The sequence below is a fragment of the Sphaeramia orbicularis genome, chromosome 7 (genome assembly GCF_902148855.1).
Source record: "Sphaeramia orbicularis chromosome 7, fSphaOr1.1, whole genome shotgun sequence".
Lineage (NCBI taxonomy): Eukaryota > Metazoa > Chordata > Actinopteri > Kurtiformes > Apogonidae > Sphaeramia > Sphaeramia orbicularis.
Genome location: NC_043963.1, coordinates 1,201,306 through 1,226,217, shown reverse-complemented (window position 1 = coordinate 1,226,217; position 24,912 = coordinate 1,201,306). Strand labels below are relative to the sequence as shown.

The window sequence follows — 24,912 nt, the reverse complement described above, 5'->3', positions numbered from 1 at the left end:
CTTTAAACCGTCTGCCAATCAGAGGCGGATGTTGTGCTTATCGGCTGGTGTTTATTGAAGCTTCCTGCCGCGACCAGAACCAGTACCAGAACTTCAGACTAATGCCGCGTGCATCTACCGTTTGGACTATGTTTGCCCACAGACCTTCTCCTTCACCACCAGGTGTCATTGCATCCTCCACTGAACTGCGGAAACCAGGTCCTGAACTGGACCGGGTCAGTATCTGAACCGTTGTTGGATTCAACTTCAGTAGAAAACATGTGACTCTTCGACTCGTTTCAACTGCCTCACGTTGATGAAAACGACTTTAAAATGAACAATAAATGAACAGGTCAATGTGGTTCAGCTGGATCAGATCCGGATCAGATCTGATCCGGATCTGGATCAGATCACTGATCATTTACTTTTAATTCCCATTTTTTTCAGTTTGGTTTGGATCAGTTCAGAACTTTTGGACTAAACTGTCATTCTTAGAACTTTCCACTGGCTTTAGAACCTGTGGCTTCAGTCAGAACCAGCGGTGGAAAACGGTTCTGGTCAAACCGCCTCGGGTTGACTCGTAACAAAACCAACAAACACAAACAGGAAACACTTTAGTTCTTCATTAGTCCTGCCGTCTGATTGGCTGCTGGCAGGACCAGGACGGGTCAGACTGTGATCCGGAACACAGTCTTAAACGGCTTCACCTGTGGTCCACGTGTCACCAGTAACACTGAGAATCCACTGAAACTGGACCTGGATCCGACCCACAAAGACTCAAATAAGACTTTAGAGCCACATGAACCAGGTTCACAGTCAGACTAGAACCAGTGCTGCCGCCTAGTGGTGAAGAAAACCAGGTCTAGGTCCAGGTCCAGGTCTAGGTCCGGGTCCAGGTTCAAGTCGCAGTCCAGGTCCAGGTCCAGGTCCAGGTCCAGGTCCAGGTCCAGGTCCAGGTCGTCCTCTTCTGTTCCAACTCAAACCTCTTCATGTGTTTGTCGGTAAAATCTTAAATAAATCCATGAAAGCCTTCAGTCCGTTGGAAATCAATGTAATTCAATCTTTAGATGAACATGCAACAACTTCATTTTTGACATGATATTAAAAAGTGACATTTGACCACATGACTGCCCTGGTCCAATCAGCAGACGGCTCAGAGCAGGAGACACTGCCCCCTGGAGGACAGGAAGTAAAAAAACTCATATTACAATAAAAAATAAGAATAAAAACAAAGCAGAATCTGACAGAAACACGACATGTTCCTTCTGCACTTGGACTGAATACATCTGGACAAACCAGGTCATGTCACAAACAGAAGAAGAAGAAGAAGATTATTAACATTATTCGCATCAGTAATATTTTACAAAAACAAAATCAACAGTGCAATAAAAAGGTTCAATCCCTCACTCGGCTGGAGAGAGAGGGAGGCGGGGCTCGGCGAAGAGGACAGGTAACATCCGACCAATCAGAAACTAAGAAGAGGAGGAGGAGGAAGAGGAGGAGGAAGAAGAGGAGGAGGAGGAGGAGGAAGAGGAGGAGGAAGAGGAGGAGGAGGAGGAAGAAGAGGAGGAGGAGGAAGAGGAGGAAGAGGAGGAGGAAGAGGAGGAGGAAGAAGAGGAGGAGGAAGAGGAGGAGGAAGAAGAGGAGGAGGAGGAGGAGGAAGAAGAGGAGGAGGAGGAGGAAGAAGAGGAGGAGGAGGAGGAGGAAGAGGAGGAGGAGGAGGAAGAGGAGGAGGAGGAGGAAGAAGAGGAGGAGGAGGAAGAGGAGGAGGAGGAAGAGGAGGAAGAGGAGGAGGAAGAAGAGGAAGAGGAAGAAGAGGAGGAGGAGGAGGAAGAAGAGGAGGAGGAGGAGGAGGAAGAGGAGGAGGAAGAAGAGGAGGAGGAGGAGGAGGAGGAAGAGGAGGAGGAAGAGGAGGAGGAGGAGGAAGAGGAGGAGGAAGAAGAGGAGGAGGAAGAAGAGGAGGAGGAGGAGGAGGAGGAAGAGGAGGAGGAGGAGGAAGAGGAGGAGGAAGAAGAGGAGGAGGAGGAGGAGGAGGAAGAGGAGGAGGAGGAGGAAGAGGAGGAGGAAGAAGAGGAGGAGGAAGAAGAGGAGGAGGAGGAAGAAGAGGAGGAGGAAGAGGAGGAGGAGGAGGAGGAAGAAGAGGAGGAGCTAGAGACACTGATACCTTCTGTGGAACTCTTGGTTGGTTGGTTGGTTGGTTGGTTGGTTGGTTGGTCTGGTCTTTAATTGTCTGTGGGTTTAAGTCCAACTGAAACCATTCTGTTCAGCTTTAATTGTTTGTTTGTTTGTTTGTTTGTTTGTAAACTGGTGACAGCGTCAGTCGTTGTTTCCAGTCTGAGAGGACGAACTAAAGCCAAAACATTCGGTTTATTTACTGACTCGGATTTAAATAGTCCACAAATAATGGATTTAACAGGACGAGGATGTCCAAGGGAGTCTGGGACAGGAATGGTACCAGTGGGGGGTGGGGCGGGGCAGGGGGCGGGGTTAATGTTACTGAGTTAAATAGGGGAGGGGTTTACAATAAGGGAGTGTTGGTTAGGGTGGTGGGCGTGGCCTGTTGTGTTCTCAGGAACTCCTCTTTGTCCTGGAGTGTTGGATCAACCACTGGAGTGTGATGTCTGCAAAGAAACAGGACGTCCAATCAATGACCAGTAGGCGGAGACAGAAGATAAAGGAGCCAATCACAGGCAAGAGCTCATATTGAACAGAAAATCAGCAGAAACGTGGATCACATGGGTCCGGTCTAAGCCACGGAAGGTTCTGAAGACCTCCGGTGTCCTGGAAGTTCTGGACCCCTGTGAGCTTCAGACCACACCCGGGTCCACAGCCATGGATCCAGGTCTGGCCCAGGTCCCGGTCTCACTGACCCTGGTACTGGTTTACCACAGGACGACCCAGATGACGACGGTCAGAACCAGCTCAGACCAAAAGGGATCAGGTCACATGTTTAAACCCAAACCCCTGAGGGTCAGGTTCAGGGTCAGCACCAAGTTATGGACTTCAGTAGAAACGCTGACCCCCTTTACACTGACCCAGTCCACACACTGACCCCCTTTACACTGACCCCCTTTACACTGACCCAGTCCACACACTGACCCCCTTTACACTGACCCAGTCCACACACTGACCACCTTTACACTGACCCCCTTTACACTGACCCCCTTTACACTGACCCAGTCCACACACTGACCCCCTTTACACTGACCCAGTCCACACACTGACCCCCTTTGCACTGACCCAGTCCACACACTGACCCCTTTTAGACTGACCCAGTCCACACACTGACCCCCTTTAGACTGACCCAGTCCACACTGACCCCCTTTACACTGACCAAGTCCACACTGACCCCCTTTACACTGACCCAGTCCACACTCACCCCCTTTACACTGACCCCCTTTACACTGACCCAGTCCACACTGACCCCCTTTACACTGACCCAGTCCACACACTGACCCCCTTTACACTGACCCAGTCCACACACTGACCCCCTTTACACTGACCCCCTTTAGACTGACCCAGTCCACACTGACCCCCTTTACACTGACCAAGTCCACACTGACCCCCTTTACACTGACCTGGTTCACACTGACCCCCTTTACACTGACCCAGTCCACACACCGACCCCCTTTACACTGACCCCCTTTAGACTGACCCAGTCCACACTGACCCCCTTTACACTGACCAGGTCCACACTGACCCCCTTTACACTGACCCGGTTCCCACAGACCCCCTTTACACTGACCAAGTCCACACTGACCCCCTTTACACTGACCCAGTCCACACTCACCCCCTTTACACTGACCCGGTCCACACACTGACCCCCTTTACACTGACCCAGTCCACACTGACCCCCTTTACACTGACCCAGTCCACACACTGACCCCCTTTACACTGACCCAGTCCACACACTGACCCCCTTTACACTGACCCCCTTTAGACTGACCCAGTCCACACTGACCCCCTTTACACTGACCAAGTCCACACTGACCCCCTTTACACTGACCTGGTTCACACTGACCCCCTTTACACTGACCCAGTCCACACACCGACCCCCTTTACACTGACCCCCTTTAGACTGACCCAGTCCACACTGACCCCCTTTACACTGACCAAGTCCACACTGACCCCCTTTACACTGACCCGGTTCCCACAGACCCCCTTTACACTGACCAAGTCCACACTGACCCCCTTTACACTGACCCGGTTCACACTGACCCCCTTTACACTGACCCAGTCCACACTGACATCATTAATCAGATCCTTGTATTAATCAGCTGTGATGCGTTTACTGTCCCCTCAGAAACAGGATAATCCCTAAACCCTGGTTTAGTTGTTTCAGTCCATTCTTGGATTTACTTTGGAGTTTGTACGTACGCAGTGACGTAGAACTACATCAGTCAGAAGAACCTGAATACATGCATGAAGACATGGGACTATTAGGACAAAACCAGGCCTGTAGTACCTGGACCACAGTAGTACTTGGGCCTCAGTAGTACCTGGTCTTCAGTAGTACCTGCTCTTCAGTAGTACCTGGACTTCAATAGTACCCGGACATCAGTAGTACCCGGACCTCAGTAGTACCTGGACCTCAGTAGTACCTGGTCCTCAGTAGTACCTGGTCCTCAGTAGTACCTGGTCCTCAGTAGTACCTGAACCTCATTAGTACCTGGTCCTCAGTAGTACCTGGTCCTCAGTAGTACCTGGACCACAGTAGCACCTGGGTCTCAGATCTCCACCTGTGATGTTTGCGTTCGTGTCATGTGTGGTATGTGCGAGTTTCGTACCGATGTTGTCTTTCTCTTTGCAGGAGATGGAGTAACAGCAGATCTCTCTGTCCTGAATGGCCGACAGGTTCCTGATGGACAACAGAGAAAAGATGGAGGCGGAGTCATGTGACATGTCACGGTGATCAGCTGATCCGTCCCGGCCCTCGGTTACAGACTGGACCAGAACAGACAAATGTGTTTGTTTCCTCCAGGTGGAAAAAACAACAACAAAGTTCGTTCTGGTCGACACATTTCTACGACACTAGAAAGTCTCCAAGAAAACTCCGCCTTTTCACATTAACCACGCCCACTTTTAATACCTGACCAATCACTCAACAGTTGTCCCTCACTGCATGAGAAGACAGTTCTGTCCAGACGGTGTGTCGAGAACATAATGACGTCACGTTTTTCTGTCAGCGAGAACCATGTTCTGTGTTCTAACGGAGTCTGAAGCAGGTTCCAAACAGGACCAGAACTTACATGCGTTCAATCAGTTCCTTCTCATCCAGAGCTCCAGGAAGGTCCCGCTTATTCCCCAGGACCAGAACCTGCAAGAAAGAGAACAGTCTGTTTGGGAGTGGGTTGGGTTTGTCTATTCAGCAGTTTATTTGTTTGTTTTTCTCTTCAGTAGTTGTTTGTTTGTTTGTTTGTTTGTTTGTCTTACTGGGATTCCCTGCAGCTGAGGTTTGTCCAGTAGGTTGTGCAGTTCGTTCTTTGAGGCTTCGATCTTCTCTGGATCTGCTGCGTCCACCATGTACCTGCAACAGAACCAGAACCATCAAACAACTGGACCCAGACTGGACTGGACCTGGACTGGACCCGGACTGGACCTTGACTGGACCCAGACCAGACCGGACCCAGACCGGACCCAGACCCATCATCCAACACATTCAACAAAACACAAACAACTGTCAACATTTAGATTCAAACACATGAACATGAGCTCATACCACACAACCCAACTACACAACTACTACACAACAACTACACAACCACACCTACACAAGTCTGAATGTCTGAAACTTTCATATAATACATATTTAATATATTCAGTGTGTGTGTGTGTGTGTGTGTGTACTTACACAATGGCGCTGACGCCTCGACAGTAGCGCTCCCACATGCTCCTGAAGCGAGGCTGTCCACCGATGTCCCACAGCTGGACACACAGACACAAGAGGACGTCATCAACACAAACACACACATTAACCCTCAAACATCCACCTGGACCCAGAACCAGAACTGTTTAAGACCTGTTGATCCACTAACTCTATCAGTCCATGTCAATAATTGGTGTCAAATACAGTACTTCATCTCTTCATGGTCATCAGATACGATCATATTTGGACATTCAGAGGCTCCGTGATTATCATGGAAACGCCATCATCTTCTACAACATTGATTCACCAGTAAAACCCATGGAGTTGGATCAGTGACAGTGGATGGACACACTGGGTGGGTGTGTGTGTACACACACACACATATATATATATATATATATATACACACACACACACCCATGGAGTTGGATCAGTGACAGTGGTTTGAACTTCAGTTTTGAGCTTTACTGAAAAAGTCCCTTTTTCTTCAGTTTTCTCTGTTTTGATAAAATAACCTTTGAATTTACTCTGACTTTTAATGAACATCTACATGATCAAAGAATTAAACACAAGAAAATATAATTAAACATAATTAAATACAATAAATATAATTAAATACAGGGTTTAAACAGAAAAAATGTCAAACAGAATATTGGAATAAAAGGAGATGAGGTCTGCTGGGGTCTCCATTGGTACTCTGATGGTTCTGGGTTTAAATGTGGGTTCAGTTTTGGGATTAATCTGTAAATGAGGTGAAAGTAAAGGCTGTGTACTGTACTGCGTGTACTGTATGTGTACTGTGTGTGTTGTGTGTACTGTGTGTATTATGAATACTGTGTGTACATATTGTGTGTTGTGTATATTGTGTATTATATGTTGTGTGTTGTGTATACTGCGTGTTGCAGACCTTGATGGTGACGTTTCCTTTGGTGATCTTCCTCATGTTGAATCCAACCGTTGGAATCATGTCTTCACTGAACTGACCCGACTGAAAAAGAACACGAGACCGGTCACACAAACAGAACCACCTAAAAACACACATAAACTAAACTTATTGAATTCAACTTGCGTTTGGTCTGAATTCAACAGTTGTTCATTTGTGTCTGATTGTTTAAATTCTGATCCATCCACTAAATCCATCCCATAATAAACAGTGTTAAATTCCTACACTAACACCCTTCCACCAAGTGAGTACAAAATACACACTAACACATTTAACATAGAACCAAAAAGAATAAGAATATGAACCAGTGTTGAAGTTAATCACTGACAGATGACAGAAGGAACCAATAAACAAATAAATAATAGTATTTATATGAAGAATATTGTTTTTGTTTTACAATTTGTTTTTTTTTTGCATCATAAATATGTTTATTTCCATCGTAAAAGTGTCATTTAAAGGGTTAAATCTGACACTTATTGAATATTTTTGTTCCTGGTTTCAGTTCAGTTGTACAGGTCTACAGGGTCTGAGAACCTGGATCTGATCTGTTCCAGTCTGAATAACACTAATCTGACCCGGACCACTTTCATATGCGGTCCTAAATCTGATCCAGATCTGATATTTTCCAATGTGACTTCAGTCTGAACGTCCAGGTCGCATTTATCCGACCTCTACGTCACTGAAACGTGACAAACGTTCCAGTTGTTGGTCGGAGGAAAACCATCTTCCTTCTGTAAACAGTGTGTGTCTGCGTGGTCTGGTATTCCATCATGACCTCTTTAGTGCATGTGGGTCACTTCAGGGTCACATTCAGTTCAGACTCACAACTGATAGAAGTCGCATTTAATGTGGAATATGAACCAACACACAAACAAATCCGATTTCATCCATAAATCCGACTAGTGCATTAAAACTTGCTGTGAACATAGTGGATGATCAAAAGGAGGAGGATGATGTCCAGTCTGAGCAGAGGAAGGTCACCAGGGGCAGGGGAGGGGAGCTCCGCCCTGGTCCACGCCCCTGGACGGAGGAGGCGGTCCTAAACAGGATACTTAAAGTGACCCGGACGATGACGAACACGGACGACTGTTTCATGACCCGAAAAAAAGAACTGAAATCGAACCTGTAATAAACCGACAGAGGAATGGAGTTCACGTTCATCTGTTCTGTTGTTTTCACTGTGGTCGTAAATAGAATGTCACTAAATGTGTCCTTACAGTTGAATTGTCCAGGTCTGGTTTTACATTCTGTGTTCTTCTGTGTTTCCTCTTGAACTCTACTGTTCACCATTAGGGCTGTGTGTCAGCAAGAATCTGGCGATACGATACAAATCACAATACTAGGATCGTGATATGATATATCATGATATATCATGGGACTGCTAAAAAGGCAATTTTTTGTTTCTTTTTTTAAATGATTATTTCCTTGAAGAACTGAATTACACCAGAAATCTGGACAAATACTAAACACATTTTATTTGATTAGAACAGGATCCAATGCTGTATTACAAAAATTGCCTGTGTTAAAAGTCCTGTTTTACAGACATTACAGTTTAAGATCCTGTTCAAATGTTCATATTCTATTAGTTCAGAACAAACATCAGAACAGTACTTTAGTTCAATTCAAAAAAAGGAACTAACATTATTTAAGAAAAGGGTATTTATTAATAATAATAATAATAATAATAATAAGAAATATTAAAAATAATTAAAAAAAAAATATATATATATATATAATAAAATAATAAAATATAAACAAAAACGAAACAAAATGAACCACCACAATATCTGTTTTTGAATAAATACCTAAGAATATCGATACAGTACTTTTTAATATCAATACAGTACTGTGAAATGAAATATCACGATATACTGGAGAACCAATATTTTCTTATACCCCTATTCACCATCTGGTGCATCTATGCGTGTTTAGGTTCACCGCTGCACAATTCAGTCAACTTCCATTTCAGGATGTGCACTTACACCAAAATACTGCACATTAAAAGGTCCAGATTGATCTGGAATAATAAGAGAAATTAAGAAAACAAACAAACAAACAAACAAAATCTGTGAAAAAGTGACACTAAGCAGAAACAGGTTTTATGTAAAATGTCAAATGAAAGTGACTGAATTTAAAGCAAGGCTCTCAAACTCATTTTCTTTCAGGTTCCACATTCAGCCCAATTTGATCTGCAGTGGGTCGAACCAGTAAAATAATAACAGAATATCCTATAAATAATGACAACTGCAAATTTGTTTTAGTGCAAAAAAAAAAAAACCAAAGAAATTATTAAAATACTTACTTTTATAAACTATCCAAACAGAAAAGATGTGAATAACCTGAAAAACTGAAATTTCTCAAGAAAAATCAGTGGAATTTTAACAATATTCTGCTTCAACTTCTCATTAGTCCATGTGCATTCTGGATCAGATCTACAAAGACACTAAACACTGAGGAACAGACAGAAAAAGAGTTCAAACTGGACTGAATTTTCTTTAAAGATTTCAGGTTGGTCATATTTATTCTGGTTATTCACATTTTATTGCTACAGGATAGTTTGTAGATGTAAATATTTTCATTATTCAACATTATTTTTGCACTAACACAAAGACAAATATTTGAAGTTGTCATTATTTATAGACATTTTTTTTTTTTTTTTTTTTACATCAAACTGAGAAGAAAATCTGCAGTCATTCTTTTCTGTCGGTTCTTCTGCTGTTATTATTTGACTGTAGATCAGATTGGTCTGGATGTGGAACCGACACTAAAATGAGTTCCACAGCCTGGACTGTGGAACTTTTGCACTTTGTAAATTCATCCCGGGGGTCGGATTAGACCCTTTGGTGGGCTGCATTTGGCCCCCGGGCCGCATGTTTGAGACCTCTAGTTTAAAGTGATTGACTTTTTCCATTGAATATTCAGACTCTGTGCATTTTAAACTGACATCAGTCACAATATTGGACAAAATACTCAGGGACATATTCAAGCCTCCTCTGACCTTTCATCATTTATTATATATTCTTCTTCTTCTTTGACCATAAAGGTGTTTTCCATGTTTACACTCCTGAACATGTGGGTTGGTTTCATCCTCACACAGATCCGTTCATTTCATTTATTTTGACACTTATCACATTTATCGGGACAGCCCGGTGTGGATACAGTGCCCATGGGGGACCCTGGGCCCATCTGACCCCCCGGGGCTCCTGTGTCTCTGGCCCGGTGTGTGTGCTCCTTGTGTCCGGAGGTCAAAGCCCGGCTGCTAACGGAGCTCATCACCGCGGGACAACAATGGACGGAGCCAGATGCTTACGAACAGCTGGCGTTAGCACATCTGTTAGCGGCTCCGGAGCCGGGACGGGGACTTTACCTACCGCTATCACATTGACGAAGGTGGTCTTGCCGGAGTACTGCAGCCCCACCAGGGTCAGCTCCATCTCCTCCTTCCAGAACAGCGCCTTGAACCAGTCCAGCAGTTTGTTGATGAGCGCTATCATCTTTGTTTTCTCGTCCGGTTGATGCTGATGCTAATGCTAGCTGCGGTGCTGCTACGGCTCGGTGGCTATGCTAGCTAGCTAGCGCTCTGACGCCCCGACAGTGGTTATCGGACACTGACAGTCACTGCACCGGTCTCCGACGGGAACGGGACGAAGGACGGCACCGGCTGGTCTGAGGAGAACCGAGCTGAAGCGGAATGAACCCGGGGCTGTGGGGCCGTTTTCACCTCAGGGATGTTTACTAGCTACGCCTTTCACCTCCACCTCTGTCAATACTGAAATATTCACCCAAAGCGTTTCCGGTGCAGACTTTCAAAATAAATCCTATATTTAAGTCAGTGCGTTATGAAATACTTCCGAATCACTTTCCAACACACAATGAAATGACAAATATCAGAAAGAACCGATGGTGAATTTAAAAAAGAAAGCAGGCTGTGCGTTAGGACTCTATTTGTGTCTGGGTTTTCTTCCATATTTAAGATGTGTACTTCCGGTTTGAGCGGAGTACTTCCTGTTTGGGTGGGGCTGACAGCGGAAATAGAAAAACAGAACTAAAGGCAAACCTGCAGATGTGCTTAGAACACTGCCCTCTGTGGAGCAGACAGAGAACTGTGGTATGAAAAACAACTGAAAAACAACTGAAAAAAAAAAAAAAAAACAGAAGGAAGAAGAACTGAACCAAGAAGACAGAAAAACAGGAGGAACCCAGACTGTGAAAGGACGAGTGCACCTAAGACAGGAAGTCCACCGTCCACCAGACTGTTTACTACAGGAGCATTTAGGCCCCGCTGTGCTGCTGCATCATGGGAGTTTGTTGTGGTTCTTCATTCTGATTGGTTGAGTGGTGTTGGAGGCATTTTGAAGGATGAGTGATAGAAGAGAGGAGGAGGAAGATGAGGAGGAGGAGTTCCTCTGTCTGTTCTGTTGAATGGTGAGCTGGTCAGATTTCCTTTGAAACATCTCATGAGGTTTCAGTGTCATGTGTGGATGGACTAGATGTGGTTCTGGTCCTGGTCCCTGAGTCTGGAATCCAGTTGGATGGGTTTATTCTTGGTGCTTCTGGGTTTTGGACTTGGAGCGAACCCTGCTCCTGGTTCATTCTCCATCGGTGAGTGGATCCCGGTTCTGTTTGTGTGGTTCTGGTTCTGTCTTGGTGAGGTCCTCCATGGGGTCTGGGTGTGGTTCTGGTTCTGTCTTGGTGGGGTCCTCCATGGGGTCTGGGTGTGGCTCTGGTTCTGTCTTGGTAGGGTCCTCTATGGGATCTGGGTGTGGTTCTGGTTCTGCAGGTTCAGCTTTGGTTCTGTTCAGTATCAGGTCGTTGGGTTCTAAGTGTCGTCCAGCCTCATGTTCTGGAGCTGGACGCTGAGTTGAACTGGGTTCTGTGTCTCATCTGGGTTCTGCGGGTCCTGTGTGCTGGCTGGGTTCTGGTTCTGCTCCTGAAGGAACAAACAGGTGTTTTACTTCTAGAACTGGACAGGGGGCGGGGCTTATAATCATGTGACAGTGAGTACCTGGAGCTGAGCGCTGAACTGGGCCAGAGTGGAGTAAAGGAACTGGTACTGCTCTGAGGTCTGGATCATCCCCCCTCTGAACACAACAGAACCATAGGAGCATGAGGAGGAGAAGCAGCAGCAGGAGGAGGAGGAGGAGCAGGAAGAGGAGGAGCAGGAGGAAGAGCAGCAGCAGGAGGAGGTGAACTCACCTGTCGAGGCGCAGCTGACAAACTGCCTCCAGGATGTCGACCTGAGATGTTTGTCTGAGCTGTTGACAACAGATACTACTGGCAATGAAACAACCAGTCCTCCCTATACCTGCACTGAGGAGGAGGAGGAGCAGGAGGAGGAAGAGGAAGAGGAGGGGGAGTAGGTGTTTATTGGTGTGTTTTCAGTTCCAGATTTGTTTTTCGTACACATTCAACTACAGATGAAGGATTTGTTTCTTCTTCAGTATTTATTCAAATATTTGTCTTTTTTTTTTTTCTTACCTGCAGTGGACGATGATTGGTCCAGGCCCATGGGCGGGCTCAGGGGAGGGGGCTGTGACTGGCTGAAGGACAGGCTGTAGGAGGGACCTGCTGTAGGCGTCCACTTCCTCCACAAGTCTGAGCAGAGGAGTGGTGCATTGTGGGATGTGATGGTCGGGCCAGGAGGTGAACCAGTAGTGTCTGACGGGGCGCCGCTCTGAACACAACTGGACAAACAGGAAATGGAATCAGACGTTTGGCAGTCTGAGGTACCGACGCCCGAAAGGAGTTTATTCTAAAGGTCCTGGTTCCGGTCCTTGTGGTCCCAGGTGCACTTCAGGTTCAGTTGTACCTGGATGTCTAAGTCCGTCACGGTGAACCCGTCCTTCTCTCTGCTGTCTTTTACTCGGAGGATGAATCGGCCAAACTGTCCTGTCTCTCTGTTGTCTCCATCCTTCACCGTCTGTGGCCAGTACAGCTCACACTTCTGAAACACAACAGCAGACACCTCACACCACCTGCTTACCACCTGGTTACTACACCTCCTTTGTGTGTTTCCTCACCTCATTGTTCTCCTTCAGTCTGGTTACCATGACGATGATGCTGCTCTTCTCCTGCCACACCATGTCCCAGAAGTCTCCGACCGTGTGCAGCATTGGGCCCTGGGTGGCAATGAACGCCCTGGGAACGCCTCGGTAACCCTGAGGATGCAGGACAGACGGACAGGTGTGGGACGGACACAGGAGGGACAGACAGACACAGGGTTAATTCAGCTCTGAGCTCAGATGAACAATAACAGGACTGATGTGGATTCATTACCTGATCATTGTTGGGACTATGAACCAAACCAGACCAGACAAAACCAAACCCAGTGCATACCTGATCTAACCCGGTCTAACCCGGTCCACCTCCATCTCTGTCATATTTGGATGGAAGTCTCTGTTTCAGGTTCTGATCTGAAACGTCCGCTGTCCTCTGGGACTCAAACCCTCCTACAGGGTCTGAACTCAAGACTCTTCAGTCAAACTCAACTGAGCTTTGAATCTGTTTCTGTGGGGTTTGTCTGACTCTTCATGTGTCTAAAATCAAAGTCAATCTTTCATCTTTGACTGTTTTTATTGAAAAGTGTTTTCAGCTGCTGTTGAGGCAAACGGCGAGGAGGACGGGTGAGTCAGGACATGTCACTTCCTGTCTAACTTCCTGTGGTTTTCCTGGTTGTCAAACTTCCACATTGTCAAACTGACAGATGGTATCAGTGTTTGACGCCCACGCTTCGCCGAAACCCTGAGTACGAACACCACACCATCAAACACACACAGTTAAAGGCTCATATTAAACCCACTGTTATCAGTCTGTGCTTCATTTCTTTGTGTATTTGGACCCTAATAGTTCAGACCGTTTGAATTTGAACCCTCCAGCTGCTGCTAAACTATCTTTACATTCATTTGGACAAAAATCCAGTGGATTTCTCCAACCTGTTTGAATTCCTTCTTAATTAGTTGCGTCTCTAGCTCGTTCCGTCTCCACATTTGCACAGATCAGGTCCAGACTTCAGACCAACATTTCCATAATTGTTTGTCAGCAGCAGTGGTTGTAGTCCAGACTGAAAATATGTTAGGGTCAGGGTCTGGGTCTGGTCTGGTTCAGGGTCTGGGTCAGTGCTGTCTGTGGTTGGATGTAAACAGGTGACGTTCACTTCACTAATAAACAAACCGTCTGTGGACCAACAACCATCACATTAGACCATCATCATCATTAAATATCCTGACTATTATTTTCATCCTCCAATCTTCTTTTACTTTTTCACTTCCTTGCCAGCTACCCGCCCACATTTCATTTAATTTTATCACTGAAAAGTCTTTTTTTTTTTTTTTTACCCATCCCTGCATGTTTTTGCAGGTTACCCATGGTTACCCGTCTGGTACCAATGGTTACCCGTCTGGTACCAATGGTTACCCATCTGGTACCAATGGTTACCCGTGGCTACCTGTGGTTATCCATCTGGTACCTGTTAACCGCAGGTACCCAACCCGGTGCAGGAGCCAGTGCAGGGTTAGGACATCTAATGGTTGTGGATGGTATTACAGGTGAACTAACCTGCTGCTCCTCCCGCTCAGAGGGGTGTGGTCTAAGTCCACCACATGTCACTCAAACATTTCACCACAAAGTCGGAAACTCTGACTTTTCAAACTTCTCCAGTTAAAATTAGTGAAAGTTGTGATTTGTACCAGACGTACGTCAAACACTGTGACCTTCAGATGCTGCTTTTTCATTGGTTTAGACAGTCACTGTAGCCACCTCCCCCCAACTGGCCCCGCCTCCACTCTTTAATCTAATGATGGTAATAATGTGTGACTCTGACCCGGATGTAGTTGGCGTTGATGTAGCGGTCTGGCCCCACCGCCTCCTCTGGATTCTTCAGAATCACCCGAGTCTCAGGGTCTGGAGACAAAAGCAACAAACGAGGAAACGACTAGAAAGACGAGCCCCGAACAGTGAGGCAAAGAGGACAGAGCGGCTGGATACGTACTGGGCAGGATGGTCTTATATCGGTCTTTGATCGTGTGTCCAGGAACATCGAGGTCAGCAGCGTTCACGAAGTTTGGAGGGATTTTCTGTGGACGATAAGAAACCACTCATATGAGGGTCAGGGTCAGGGTACTGTGAGTGTGTTTTCAAACCTGGTGGTATATGATTTATTGAGATTTATACCTGATAATCTGTGGTCGGTGTAGGTTAATACCTGGTACTCTGTGGTCGGTGTAGGTTAATACCTGATAATCTGTGGTCGGTGTAGGTTAATACCTGGTACTCTGTGGTCGGTGTAGGTTAATACCTGATAATCCGTGGTCGGTGTAGGTTAATACCTGATAATCCGTGGTCGGTGTAGGTTAATACCTGGTACTCTGTGGTCGGTGTAGGTTAATACCTGGTACTCTGTGGTCGGTGTAGATTAATACCTGGTACTCTGTGGTCGGTGTAGGTTAATACCTGGTACTCTGTGGTCGGTGTAGATTAATACCTGGTACTCTGTGGTCGGTGTAGGTTAATACCTGGTACTCTGTGGTTGGTGTAGGTTAATACCTGGTACTCTGTGGTTGGTGTAGGTTAATACCTGGTACTCTGTGGTCGGTGTAGGTTAATACCTGGTACTCCGCGTTCAGTGTGTCTGTATCCATTGCTGCCTGCTGTAGCGCCGTGTGCATCAGCGGACGGGATGAGGTGTGGAGCAGCTGTAGCCACACCTCTTTGGGGGTGGAGACAGAACAGACAGACTCCACCCCCAGTGTGCCCACATCCAACAGTAGCGACAGGTTGGAGCCCCGCCTACAACACAGGTTAGGGGTGACTCGGTGGCGTCATCGTTGCCTCGTTGACCGGTCGAAGACCAGGACAGTTTGGGTCGTGGACTCACCTCTCCTGCAGGCGGACCGAGGCCTTCCGGGGGGGTGTGGTCATGGGTGGGGGTGTGGTCGGGTCCTCAGCGGAAGGTGGGGCCGGTGCACTCATGTCCAGTGTCTTTAGGTGTTTTTGGTTGGACTCTGCTCGTCACATGACCCACCTGTGAGACACACCCACAGCCTTAGGTCACACCAGGCGTTTGACAGACACATGACAGACGTCCAACCCAGAAGCAGGACTCAGTGCCTTTAACCCTCTGGTACCCGCCCACAGAGGCCCTTCAACCGCCGACAGCCCATAATATGCACAGTGCCGTAGTAATGTCAGAATACTTTTCATACAGTTTGTTACCTTTGATTTTTTTTCTATTTCTTCAACTTGATTCATAAACAAAAATACCAAATATTCAATAACTGTCATATTTTAACCTTTTAAATGACAGGTTTAAAGAAAAAACTAACCAGATTTTTTTTTACATAAACAAACAAAATCTTTTTTTTTGTTTTTTCCAATATTCTGCATATAAATTATATTATTTATTTATTTGTTCCTCCTGTCATCTGTTGTTGGTTCATATTATTATTATTATTATTATTATTATTATTATTATTATTATTATTATTATTATTATCATTTTATTTCATTTTTTAAATTTTTGGTTAAATGTGTCAGTGTGTATTTTGTACTCACTTGGTAGAAGGGTTAGTGTAGGAACTGAACAGTTTATTATGGGATGGTTTTAGTGAATTGTAAACATCCGTTCACAGATGGACTCCACCAGCTGTTTGTGTCTAATAGGTGCAGTTGGTCATGTGACCTGTGGTTTTCATCAGCTTCATTTAAGGAAGTTGGATGTGATGTGTGGATGGTCAGTGTGACGATGAGGAAACGCTCAGAAACATGCCAGACAACCCCCCAACCACGTGGTCAGTGTCTCCATCAGAGGAGTTTCCTCACAGCAGAAGTCGACGCCCACAGTGACTCAACACCCAAACTGACAGCTGTAACTGAGTAATGATGGAATCCACCTTCAAACCATCAAACCCACTGGAGAAAACACAAACTACGTCCAGACTCTTACGTGTCCTTGGAATAAAAGTCTAAAATCAGCCTTAGACACTTTACTGAACTGACACTGACCTGGAACCAGAACCAGAACCATAACCATCTACTGATCTAAACTGTTTAATTCCTGTTGATCCTCTAATCCTATCAATCCATGTCAATAATTGGTGTCAAATACAGTTCTTCATCTTTTCATGGTCATCAGATATGACCATATTTGGATGTTCAGAGGCTCCGTAGTTACTGTGGAAACACTGTCATCTTCTCCAACATTGATTCTCCAGTCAAACCCATGGAGTTGGATCAGTGACAGTGGATGGACACACTGAGTTTATGGTCAGTTAATGACAGACTGGACTGAAAAAGACACTGTTTATTCAGTTTGATCTGTTTTTTTATAATAAACATCAACTTTAATCTGAGCTTTAATGAACATCTACAGGATCAGTGAATAAAATATAGAAAAGTAGAATTAAATATAATTAAATATAATTAAACTCAGGGTTTACACTGAAATAAATGTCAGATAATATCAGAATAAAAGGAGAACCCATCCCTCTGTAGAACCCATCAGTTCTAAGGGCTTTTACCAGGTACCGTTCTACAATGACAACACAGGTGCATTATGGGACATGTGCATGTGTTGGACTGGGGTTCACATGAACTCCATTAGAAGATGATGACATGTCTGGTACCGACCCCACCAGGTCCGTCCAGGTCTGGTACTGGTAATAATAATGATGATAATAATAATAATAATAATAATAACAATAATAATAATAATGATAATAATGTGTTTAGAGCTGTACATGTGATCTTCTTGAACATGTGTCTAATATATTCAGTCCACTTCTTCTACCAGGGGGTTAAACTTACGTTTGTCAGAAGGATCACACAGAACCCAGTGGAAGGACCAGATAACGACCAGCGCCTCACTGCTGCTGCTGTAGAAGAGCAAAAGGCCGACGCTGAAGAAGCTGAGATGAAGAGGGAGGATTTTCACAGGAAATCTCACCAGAAACCTCCATAAAAACAGGTTCAGCGTCTGTGGTCCCAGCAAAAAGACCAATTAAAAACAGAGTTAGCTAATGTTAATAAACTGCTAGCAGCATGTGAGCTGATGCACACAATTTAAACAAAAATAATTTAGATTTAAAAACACTTAGCAATGGCCCCAAAGCGCCGACATTACAACACCTTGTATCACAAAGTCCAGAAAAGTCGTGAGATTTGGACATTAGCTGAACATGTGTAGCTAACAGTTCTTAATGCAGCTGCTGTAGAGGAGCACAAGACTGATGAACAAGCTCCTGGACTTTAAAGGAACATCTGACCACAAACCTCCACACTAACATTAACATATAGACTGATTTAGACCAGGACACCAGAGTTAACTTAGCACTGGAGTTAACTTAGCTTTGGAGTTAGCCAATGTGAACAACCACCTAAACACAAAACAGACTCCAGGGTAAACTGCAAGTCTTCCTCATAGTCGACCATTCCAACCCGATGTCAACGTGGAAATGTGTAGAAACACCGTCTCCACCCACTGGGATGGTTTTCAGATGAAGGTCTGCACCGCAGAGTCCCAGGTCCCAGGTCGGTAAAAGATGGCGCGTCCCCTATGGGTCAGGGAGGACCCACTGCCCCAATGGGAGGAATTAAAGTATCTGTGGGTTTTATTCATGGGTGAAGGAACGGATGAAGACCTGGACTGTCTATGGTCCAGGTCCTCAAAGAACAAGAACACGAACACAACAGTTAACCCTAACCCTGGACATGAGTGAAACCTGAACTGCAACCTAGACCTGAACCTAAACTGGAACCTGAAAATAGACCTGAACCTAGACCTGTAAAGCTAGACCTAGACCTAGACCTGAACCTGAACCCAGGTCTGAGTAGAACCACTGCTCCTCCACATCCAGAGGATCCAGATGACGTGGTTCATGGGTTCTCCGGGTGGTTTAACACTAAGCACTTCCAGAGTGGGCGGGGCCATGGTTACTAATTATTATTATTATTATTATGATAAACATCCCCATTTTCCACATATAACAGTCAGTGTCATTCTGATCATTTTCATTTTTCCACATTTTAAATATAAATGATGCTTCATTGTCCAACACACGTTTCCTGTTTCCTTCAGTTTCAGGTGGAACCCGGGTACATGTCGTTCCCTCTGTTTCGGTTCTCATGTTGCATTCCACTGTCCTGGAGTTAACTCCACCCACCTTAAAGTATTCCAGGTGACCCCTGTTGGACATAAACCTGTAGATCTCAGGTCCTGTTGGTGCAGATCCCTTTGGACTGTGGACAGAACGTTCTGTTTGCATTGTGGACAGAATGTTCTCATAAACACAAACCAGACGAAACAGAACAAATGACGGATCACAGAATTAAAGGATGGTAGTTTGTTTTTTTTTCATTCCGAACTTGCACACTGTGCGCCGCCATTGTTGTGATGATGTCATGTTGTAGTTCACGGTGAGGTCAGGGTCCTTCGAACTGGACCCACTTTGGAACTAGAACCTCCGGCTTGGACAGATGTTCTAATGCATTTGACTGAGTTGAATGTTGGACACTTCCCATGTCCCAGGACTCTGGAACATTAGCAGCATTAGTTCCTGTTGGTTTAGTCTGAACCGTCGTTCTATGAACAGTGAAGCATCAGCTTCAGGCTGGGTTCTACTGTTAAACCCGTCCACCTCTGGGTTCTACTGTTAAACCCGTTCTCCTCTGGGTTCTACTGTTAAACCCGTTCTCCTCTGGGTTCTACTGTTAAACCCGTCCACCTCTGGGTTCTACTGTTAAACCCGTTCTCCTCTGGGTTCTACTGTTAAACCCGTTCTCCTGTGGGTTCTACTGTTAAATCCGTTCTCCTCTGGGTTCTACTGTTAAACCCGTTCTCCTCTGGGTTCTACTGTTAAATCCGTTCTCCTCTGGGTTCTACTGTTAAACCCGTTCTCCTCTGGGTTCTACTGTTAAACCTGTTCTCCTCTGGGTTCTGCGGTTAAACCCCTAGACCTGTGGGTTCTGCGGTTAAACCCCCACACCTGTGGGTTCTATGGTTAAACCCCTACACCTGTGGGTTCTATGGTTAAACCCCTACACCTCTGGGTTCTACTGTGAAACCTGTTCTCCTCTGGGTTCTGTGGTTAAACCCCTACACCTCTGGGTTCTATGGTTAAACCCCTACACCTCTGGGTTCTACTGTGAAACCCGTTCTCCTCTGGGTTCTGTGGTTAAACCCCTACACCTCTGGGTTCTACGTTTTTCAGACTTACCGGTTCTGTGCGTTTGTGTCATTTGGATCATTGGCAGTGACTCGTCCTGGACAGAGAACGGAACCGACCCGTCCTCCGTCTTCGTCTTCAGGTGAAATCGATGAGTTACTGACAAACCAGGACAAGAATGAACACGTGAGACGGAGACGGATGAGGAAAAAAGACACGACAGAGAAGGAAGACAGGAGACGCAGGAACAGACATGTCCTGAATATCTGAGACGGACCTGAGGGAAGACCAGGGGGCGGAGTCAAACCGACTGATGGACAGGAGACAGATGAGGGGGCGGAGTCAAACTGACAGATGGACAAGAGACAGATGAGGGGGCGGAGTCAAACCGACTGGTGGACAGGAGACAGATGAGGGGGCGGAGTCAAACCGACTGGTGGACAGGAGACAGATGAGGGGGCGGAGTCAAACCGACTGGTGGACAGGAGACAGATGAGGGGGCGGAGTCAAACCGACTGATGGAAATGAGATCGACAAGGGGGAGGAGTCAAATCAACTCATGGATGGGAGACAGACAAGGGGGCGGAGTCAAAATGGTGTGTCTGGTGTTTCATACCCGGTCCGGTTCAGGTGTACTTGGTCCGGTTCTGGTGTTTCATTTGGTGTGCTGATGTCATCGTGTGTGTGTGTTGATAATCTACAGCAGTTCAAACCAACCATATGAGCCTCTCTTTTTGGGTGGGGGGGTGCATATTATGGGCTGTGGGTGTTTAGACCACAGGTGTTTGTGTCAGACTGCAGTGGAAGCTCAGCTTCCCTAAAATGACTCCCATTAAATGCTCAAATCTGTTCAGTTGTTTTCATTTCATTGACTCCAAATGTGTTGGAACACGTTCATCTCTCAGACCAGTTGGTTCAGAATCAGTTTGATCCCAGATCAGTGGACTGGTGTGTCTGTTTTCTCCTCCATCTCTGCTCAGTGCATTTGTCCGTAGACGCTCAGCGTCCATGCACTTCAATGGGACTGAGTGGAACTGCTGGAAACTGACTAAACTGGATGCTAATTGGATAAATGACACCATGTTGTCCCGCCCCCGGACGCTCGGTGTCTCTGGGGGTGAATGGAGCTATGGGCGGAGCTCAGCCGAGCCAGATGCTGAGCTTCCACGTGCTGATTGGAGGATGGGTCTGAGGGCTGAATCCCATTTGATTGACAGCTGTTTTCAGATCTGCTCCTTCACTGACACAGTTCAGTTTAATACCGTCACACATTCTGCTGTGAAATCACAGAAACCAAATGAACTGTTCATTTACTGACCTGGAAAGAAAACACACTCATTGTACTTCCTTGTTTCAATTTAACAGAATTTCAACGTTTTCTTGTTTAGTTGGTACGATAAGGTCACTGAGCATTTTCTTAAAAAGGAACGGAGGACGAATTTATGTTTAAATAACTTGACATTTTTTATGTAAGCCGACAATGAGCTTCAACTGTCTGAAAGATGAGCAGCCGACACTGGTTTAGATGGACCTCCAGGGGTGGAGCCTGGGACCTCCAGGGGTGGAGCCTGGGACCTCCAACCTGTTTTTCATCTTTGTCTTTTTTCATTCCTCCTCCTCATGTCAACGTCAGCGTTTTTATCGTCCCATCGTTTCGTGTTTTCCACCTTCAGCCTTTTTTGTTCTGTTTCGACTTTTACTCCGGAACTAAAACATGTTCGATTCAACGTCATTTTCACCAAATAGGAAACATTTATATTCACGTAGCGACACTTTTCCAAGCACAGCACAGACGCTTAAGGCCACGCCCACGTCCACGCCCACCAGCCTGGGCGCAGTCTAACCTAAGACACCATGGACCAGGACTGTCCAACATACGGCCTCTGGACCAGAATGGGACACCAAAGGGTCCGACCCGGCCCACAGTCGGGGTTTGAGTCCAGGTTCCACATCCAGACCAGGAGGGTCTGAAGTGGGCCAGAACCAGTACAATAACACCAGAATAGACCAGAAAGAAGGACCACCCCTCTTTAAGTGCAAAAAAATAACTTATGAATGACTTAATAAGTTATAAATTCAGAAAATATTTACATTTACAAACTGTCTGTCCCAAAAAAACACGAGTAACTTAGAGAAAAAAAAGGAATTCAGTCATAAAAATTTGTGGAATTTTAACCATATTGTCTGAAGTTATTAACTATTTATTACCTCCGCCAAGGAGGTTATGTTTTTGCCAGGGTTTGTTTGTTTGTCTGTCCATTAGTGTGCAACATAACTCAAAAAGTTATGGACAGATTTGGATGAAATTTTCAGGGTTTGTTGGAAATGGGATAAGGAAGAAATGATTAAATTTTGGTGGTGATCGGGGGTGGGGGGGCCCACGGGGGGGCCACTGATCAGCCTTGGCGGAGGTCTGCGCTCTCCGAGTGCTTCTAGTTATTATTATTATTATCATTATTATTATTATTACTTGTACATGTTTGTTACAGATGAGATAAAGACAGAACCTTTAAGAACACAGATTATTTATCAAATTCAACCTCATGTTCTTCAGATGCTTCAGGTTGGTCACATTTGTTCAGGTTTTTCACATTTTATTGTTAAAGGACAGTTTGTAAAAGTAAATATTTTTATAATTTAATATGATTTTTTTCACATTAACCTTTTCATACATGAATTATGAAAAAAAAGTATCCAGGTTTGTTGTAGATTTATTTTATGTCTTAAAATTGGGTTAAAGTTCAAATGCATTTAGATTTTTTTTTTAATCTGGTTTTATTTAGAACAGATTTTCCCTTCTCAGATCCAGGAATTGAAACAGTTTGGGCTGTTTTTATTTCAAAATCGTTGATATTGGAAACATCAGAATGCAACCGTTTTTTTTCCGATGCATTTTTTATTTTTTTGTATATTTTTACTGGATGTCCGTCTGTGGTGGACAGTAGTTTGTTTTGGTCTAAATCTGTGAACCTGTTGTCCAATGGTGGACAGTAAACCCATGTGTGGCTCTGAGGAGGTTCACTGGAGCACATCCCACATCAGTCCACATTTGACAGCTCACGTCATCCTTTAGTTCACAGGTGTCAAACATGCGGCCCGCAGGCCAAAACCGGCCCACCACAGGGTCCAATCCAGAACTGGGATGAATTTGCAAATGCAGAAAATTACACTCAAGATATTAATCATTTTAGTTCAGGAGCCAAATTCAGCCCAATTCAATCTCATGTGGCTCAGATGAGTAAAATACTATCATATTTCTTAGAAATAATGACAACTCCAATGTTTCTCTTGGAGTGGAAAAAAAAGTTAAATTATATGAAAATGTTTAAATTTAAAAACTATCCTTTCACAAAAAATGTCAATAACCTGAATATGGACATGAAATGTCTTAAGAGTGCAGTGTTAGCCATATTCTGCTGTTAACCACTGTGATCTGTAAGGTGTAATGTACATGTATAAATGATAAACTGAGACAGAATGTTGTTAAAATTGCACTTCCGTTTCTTAAGTAGAAATTCCAGGTTCATGTTATTCACATTTTTTAAAGGATAGTTTGTAGATGTAAATATTTTCATAATGTAATTTAACTTTTTTTCACCCTAAAACATAGAAGTTAGACATAAAGTAGTTTGAATTTGACATTTATATATTATTGTGTTGTTACTTGAATGGTTCGGCCCACTTCAGATCATATTGGGCTGAATGTGGCCCCTGAACGAAAATCAGTTTGACAGCCCTGCTTTAGTCCACTGTATGTCTGAGGGTCTATACAGACTGAACCCATGTGGTCTGGACTATAGAACCTTTAGAACCCTTCAGAACGTTAGTTCAACTGTGGGTCCACATGAGGACATCAGACATGAAAGGGTTAAACCCAGAACATTCTGTCATTATCAGTTCTTCTGTTCCTATTTGACTTTAGACCACATCAGTCTGGATGTGGACCCTGAACCAGAACCACATCGACCCCCTTGACTGTTCACATCTACAGCGTCACATCCGCCCTTTGAAGACTCACCCCTGGACCGGACCGGACCGGACCCCTTGGTGGGCCGGTTTTGGCCCACGGGCCACATGTTGGATCCCCCTGATCTACACACTGGTTTAAGGTGTTCCCGCCCCTACATCTGTCAGTCATACAGCCCTCAGTCTGCTTCAGCTTCTTCTCACCTTTTCGTGCCGTTTCTTCTTCTTTTTCGTCTTCTTCTTCTTCGTCTTCGTCCTCTCCTCTCCGCTGTTTGTCTCTGCCGTTTGTTTCTGTCGTTCCGTCTCTACTTCTACCTTCCACCACTTCCTCTTCCACCCACTCACTCATTACCACACATGCTCTCTCTCTTCCCCTCGTCCAAGGTTACGGGTCCCCTTCAGGGCGGCAGCGGCGGCGGCGGCGCCAGGCTCTGATTGGTCGGGGCTGAATAAACGGGTTTTTCTCTCCAGCTGTCAGATGAACAGCGGCGTTCAGACCCGCTGGGACGCCGTCAGGGAGGCTAACCTGCTAGCGTTTATTAGCCATCATCGCACACATAAAACTAATAGAAAAGGCAGCATGTGAGCGCTGGCGCCAGATGAGCTCATGTCACCGCGGGGACGCTGCCTTCGCCATCAGCATCCGTTTAACGGCTGTGGGTAAAAGCTCATTTTCACAGGCAGACCTAAAAAGGACCCCAAAGACTCCAAAACCTGGACCTTCTCCACCTGGTACAGTAAGGGTTTCAGAGCCAGAGCAGATGACAGGGTCAAAGGTCAAGGTTCAGTTGTTTAATGGGGAAACTTTTACCCAGAATACACAGTCAGCACCTAGCATTAGCATTAGCATTAGCGGCGAGCTGCCGTCGAAGGCGTTCCAGATCTGCACCAACACCATGTCCCTGTTAACAGAGGTGAACACAACCCAGACCCAGGTCCAACTGGACCAGACCCCAGGTCCAACTGGACCAGACCCCAGGTCCAACTGGACCAGACCCGGA

At 45.4% G+C, this 24,912-nt stretch overlaps 2 protein-coding genes across 7 annotated transcripts; both read right to left on the bottom strand.

The window, feature by feature from the left end:
• Positions 1-2,133: 2,133 nt before the first annotated feature.
• On the bottom strand, positions 2,134-10,652 carry LOC115422270 (ADP-ribosylation factor-like protein 8A). Its single transcript, XM_030138519.1, has 7 exons — positions 10,160-10,652; positions 6,753-6,833; positions 5,831-5,904; positions 5,413-5,506; positions 5,229-5,296; positions 4,767-4,837; positions 2,134-2,600 (listed from the first exon to the last, which is right to left on the bottom strand). Exons 1-7 carry the CDS (start codon positions 10,280-10,282, stop codon positions 2,548-2,550), a joined length of 564 nt encoding a protein of 187 aa, XP_029994379.1. The 5' UTR covers positions 10,283-10,652; the 3' UTR covers positions 2,134-2,547.
• Positions 10,653-10,849: 197 nt separating this feature from the next.
• On the bottom strand, positions 10,850-24,325 carry LOC115422252 (tyrosine-protein phosphatase non-receptor type 7). 6 transcript variants are annotated; one of them, XM_030138472.1, is made up of 13 exons: positions 24,116-24,324; positions 19,997-20,104; positions 17,589-17,757; positions 15,661-15,807; positions 15,392-15,572; positions 14,776-14,860; positions 14,608-14,687; positions 12,809-12,946; positions 12,598-12,732; positions 12,267-12,472; positions 11,985-12,098; positions 11,794-11,869; positions 10,850-11,718 (listed from the first exon to the last, which is right to left on the bottom strand). In XM_030138472.1, the coding sequence occupies exons 4-13, from the start codon at positions 15,753-15,755 to the stop codon at positions 11,608-11,610; spliced, it is 1,221 nt and encodes a 406-aa protein (XP_029994332.1). In that variant the 5' UTR covers positions 15,756-15,807; positions 17,589-17,757; positions 19,997-20,104; positions 24,116-24,324; the 3' UTR covers positions 10,850-11,607. The 6 variants fall into 6 exon arrangements, with proteins under 6 accessions (XP_029994332.1, XP_029994337.1, XP_029994334.1 ...); XM_030138477.1 differs by having other exon boundaries at positions 17,589-17,656; XM_030138474.1 differs by lacking the exon at positions 19,997-20,104.
• Positions 24,326-24,912: the final 587 nt, after the last annotated feature.

Excerpts from the sequence above, each read along its gene's own strand:
- LOC115422270 (XM_030138519.1), bottom strand. The coding sequence starts at position 10,282 with ATGATAGCGCTCATCAACAAACTGCTGGACTGGTTCAAGGCGCTGTTC. Across the intron at positions 4,838-5,228 it reads AAGGAACTGATTGAACGCAT|GAACCTGTCGGCCATTCAGG; the intron begins GTAAGTTCTGGT and ends GTTGTCCATCAG. Across the intron at positions 2,601-4,766 it reads CAAAGAGAAAGACAACATCG|ACATCACACTCCAGTGGTTG; the intron begins GTACGAAACTCG and ends GTTTCTTTGCAG.
- LOC115422252 (XM_030138478.1), bottom strand. The coding sequence starts at position 15,755 with ATGAGTGCACCGGCCCCACCTTCCGCTGAGGACCCGACCACACCCCCA. Across the intron at positions 14,861-15,391 it reads CACTGAACGCGGAGTACCAG|AAAATCCCTCCAAACTTCGT; the intron begins GTATTAACCTAC and ends TATCGTCCACAG. Across the intron at positions 12,947-14,607 it reads TCAACGCCAACTACATCCGG|GGTTACCGAGGCGTTCCCAG; the intron begins GTCAGAGTCACA and ends CTGCATCCTCAG.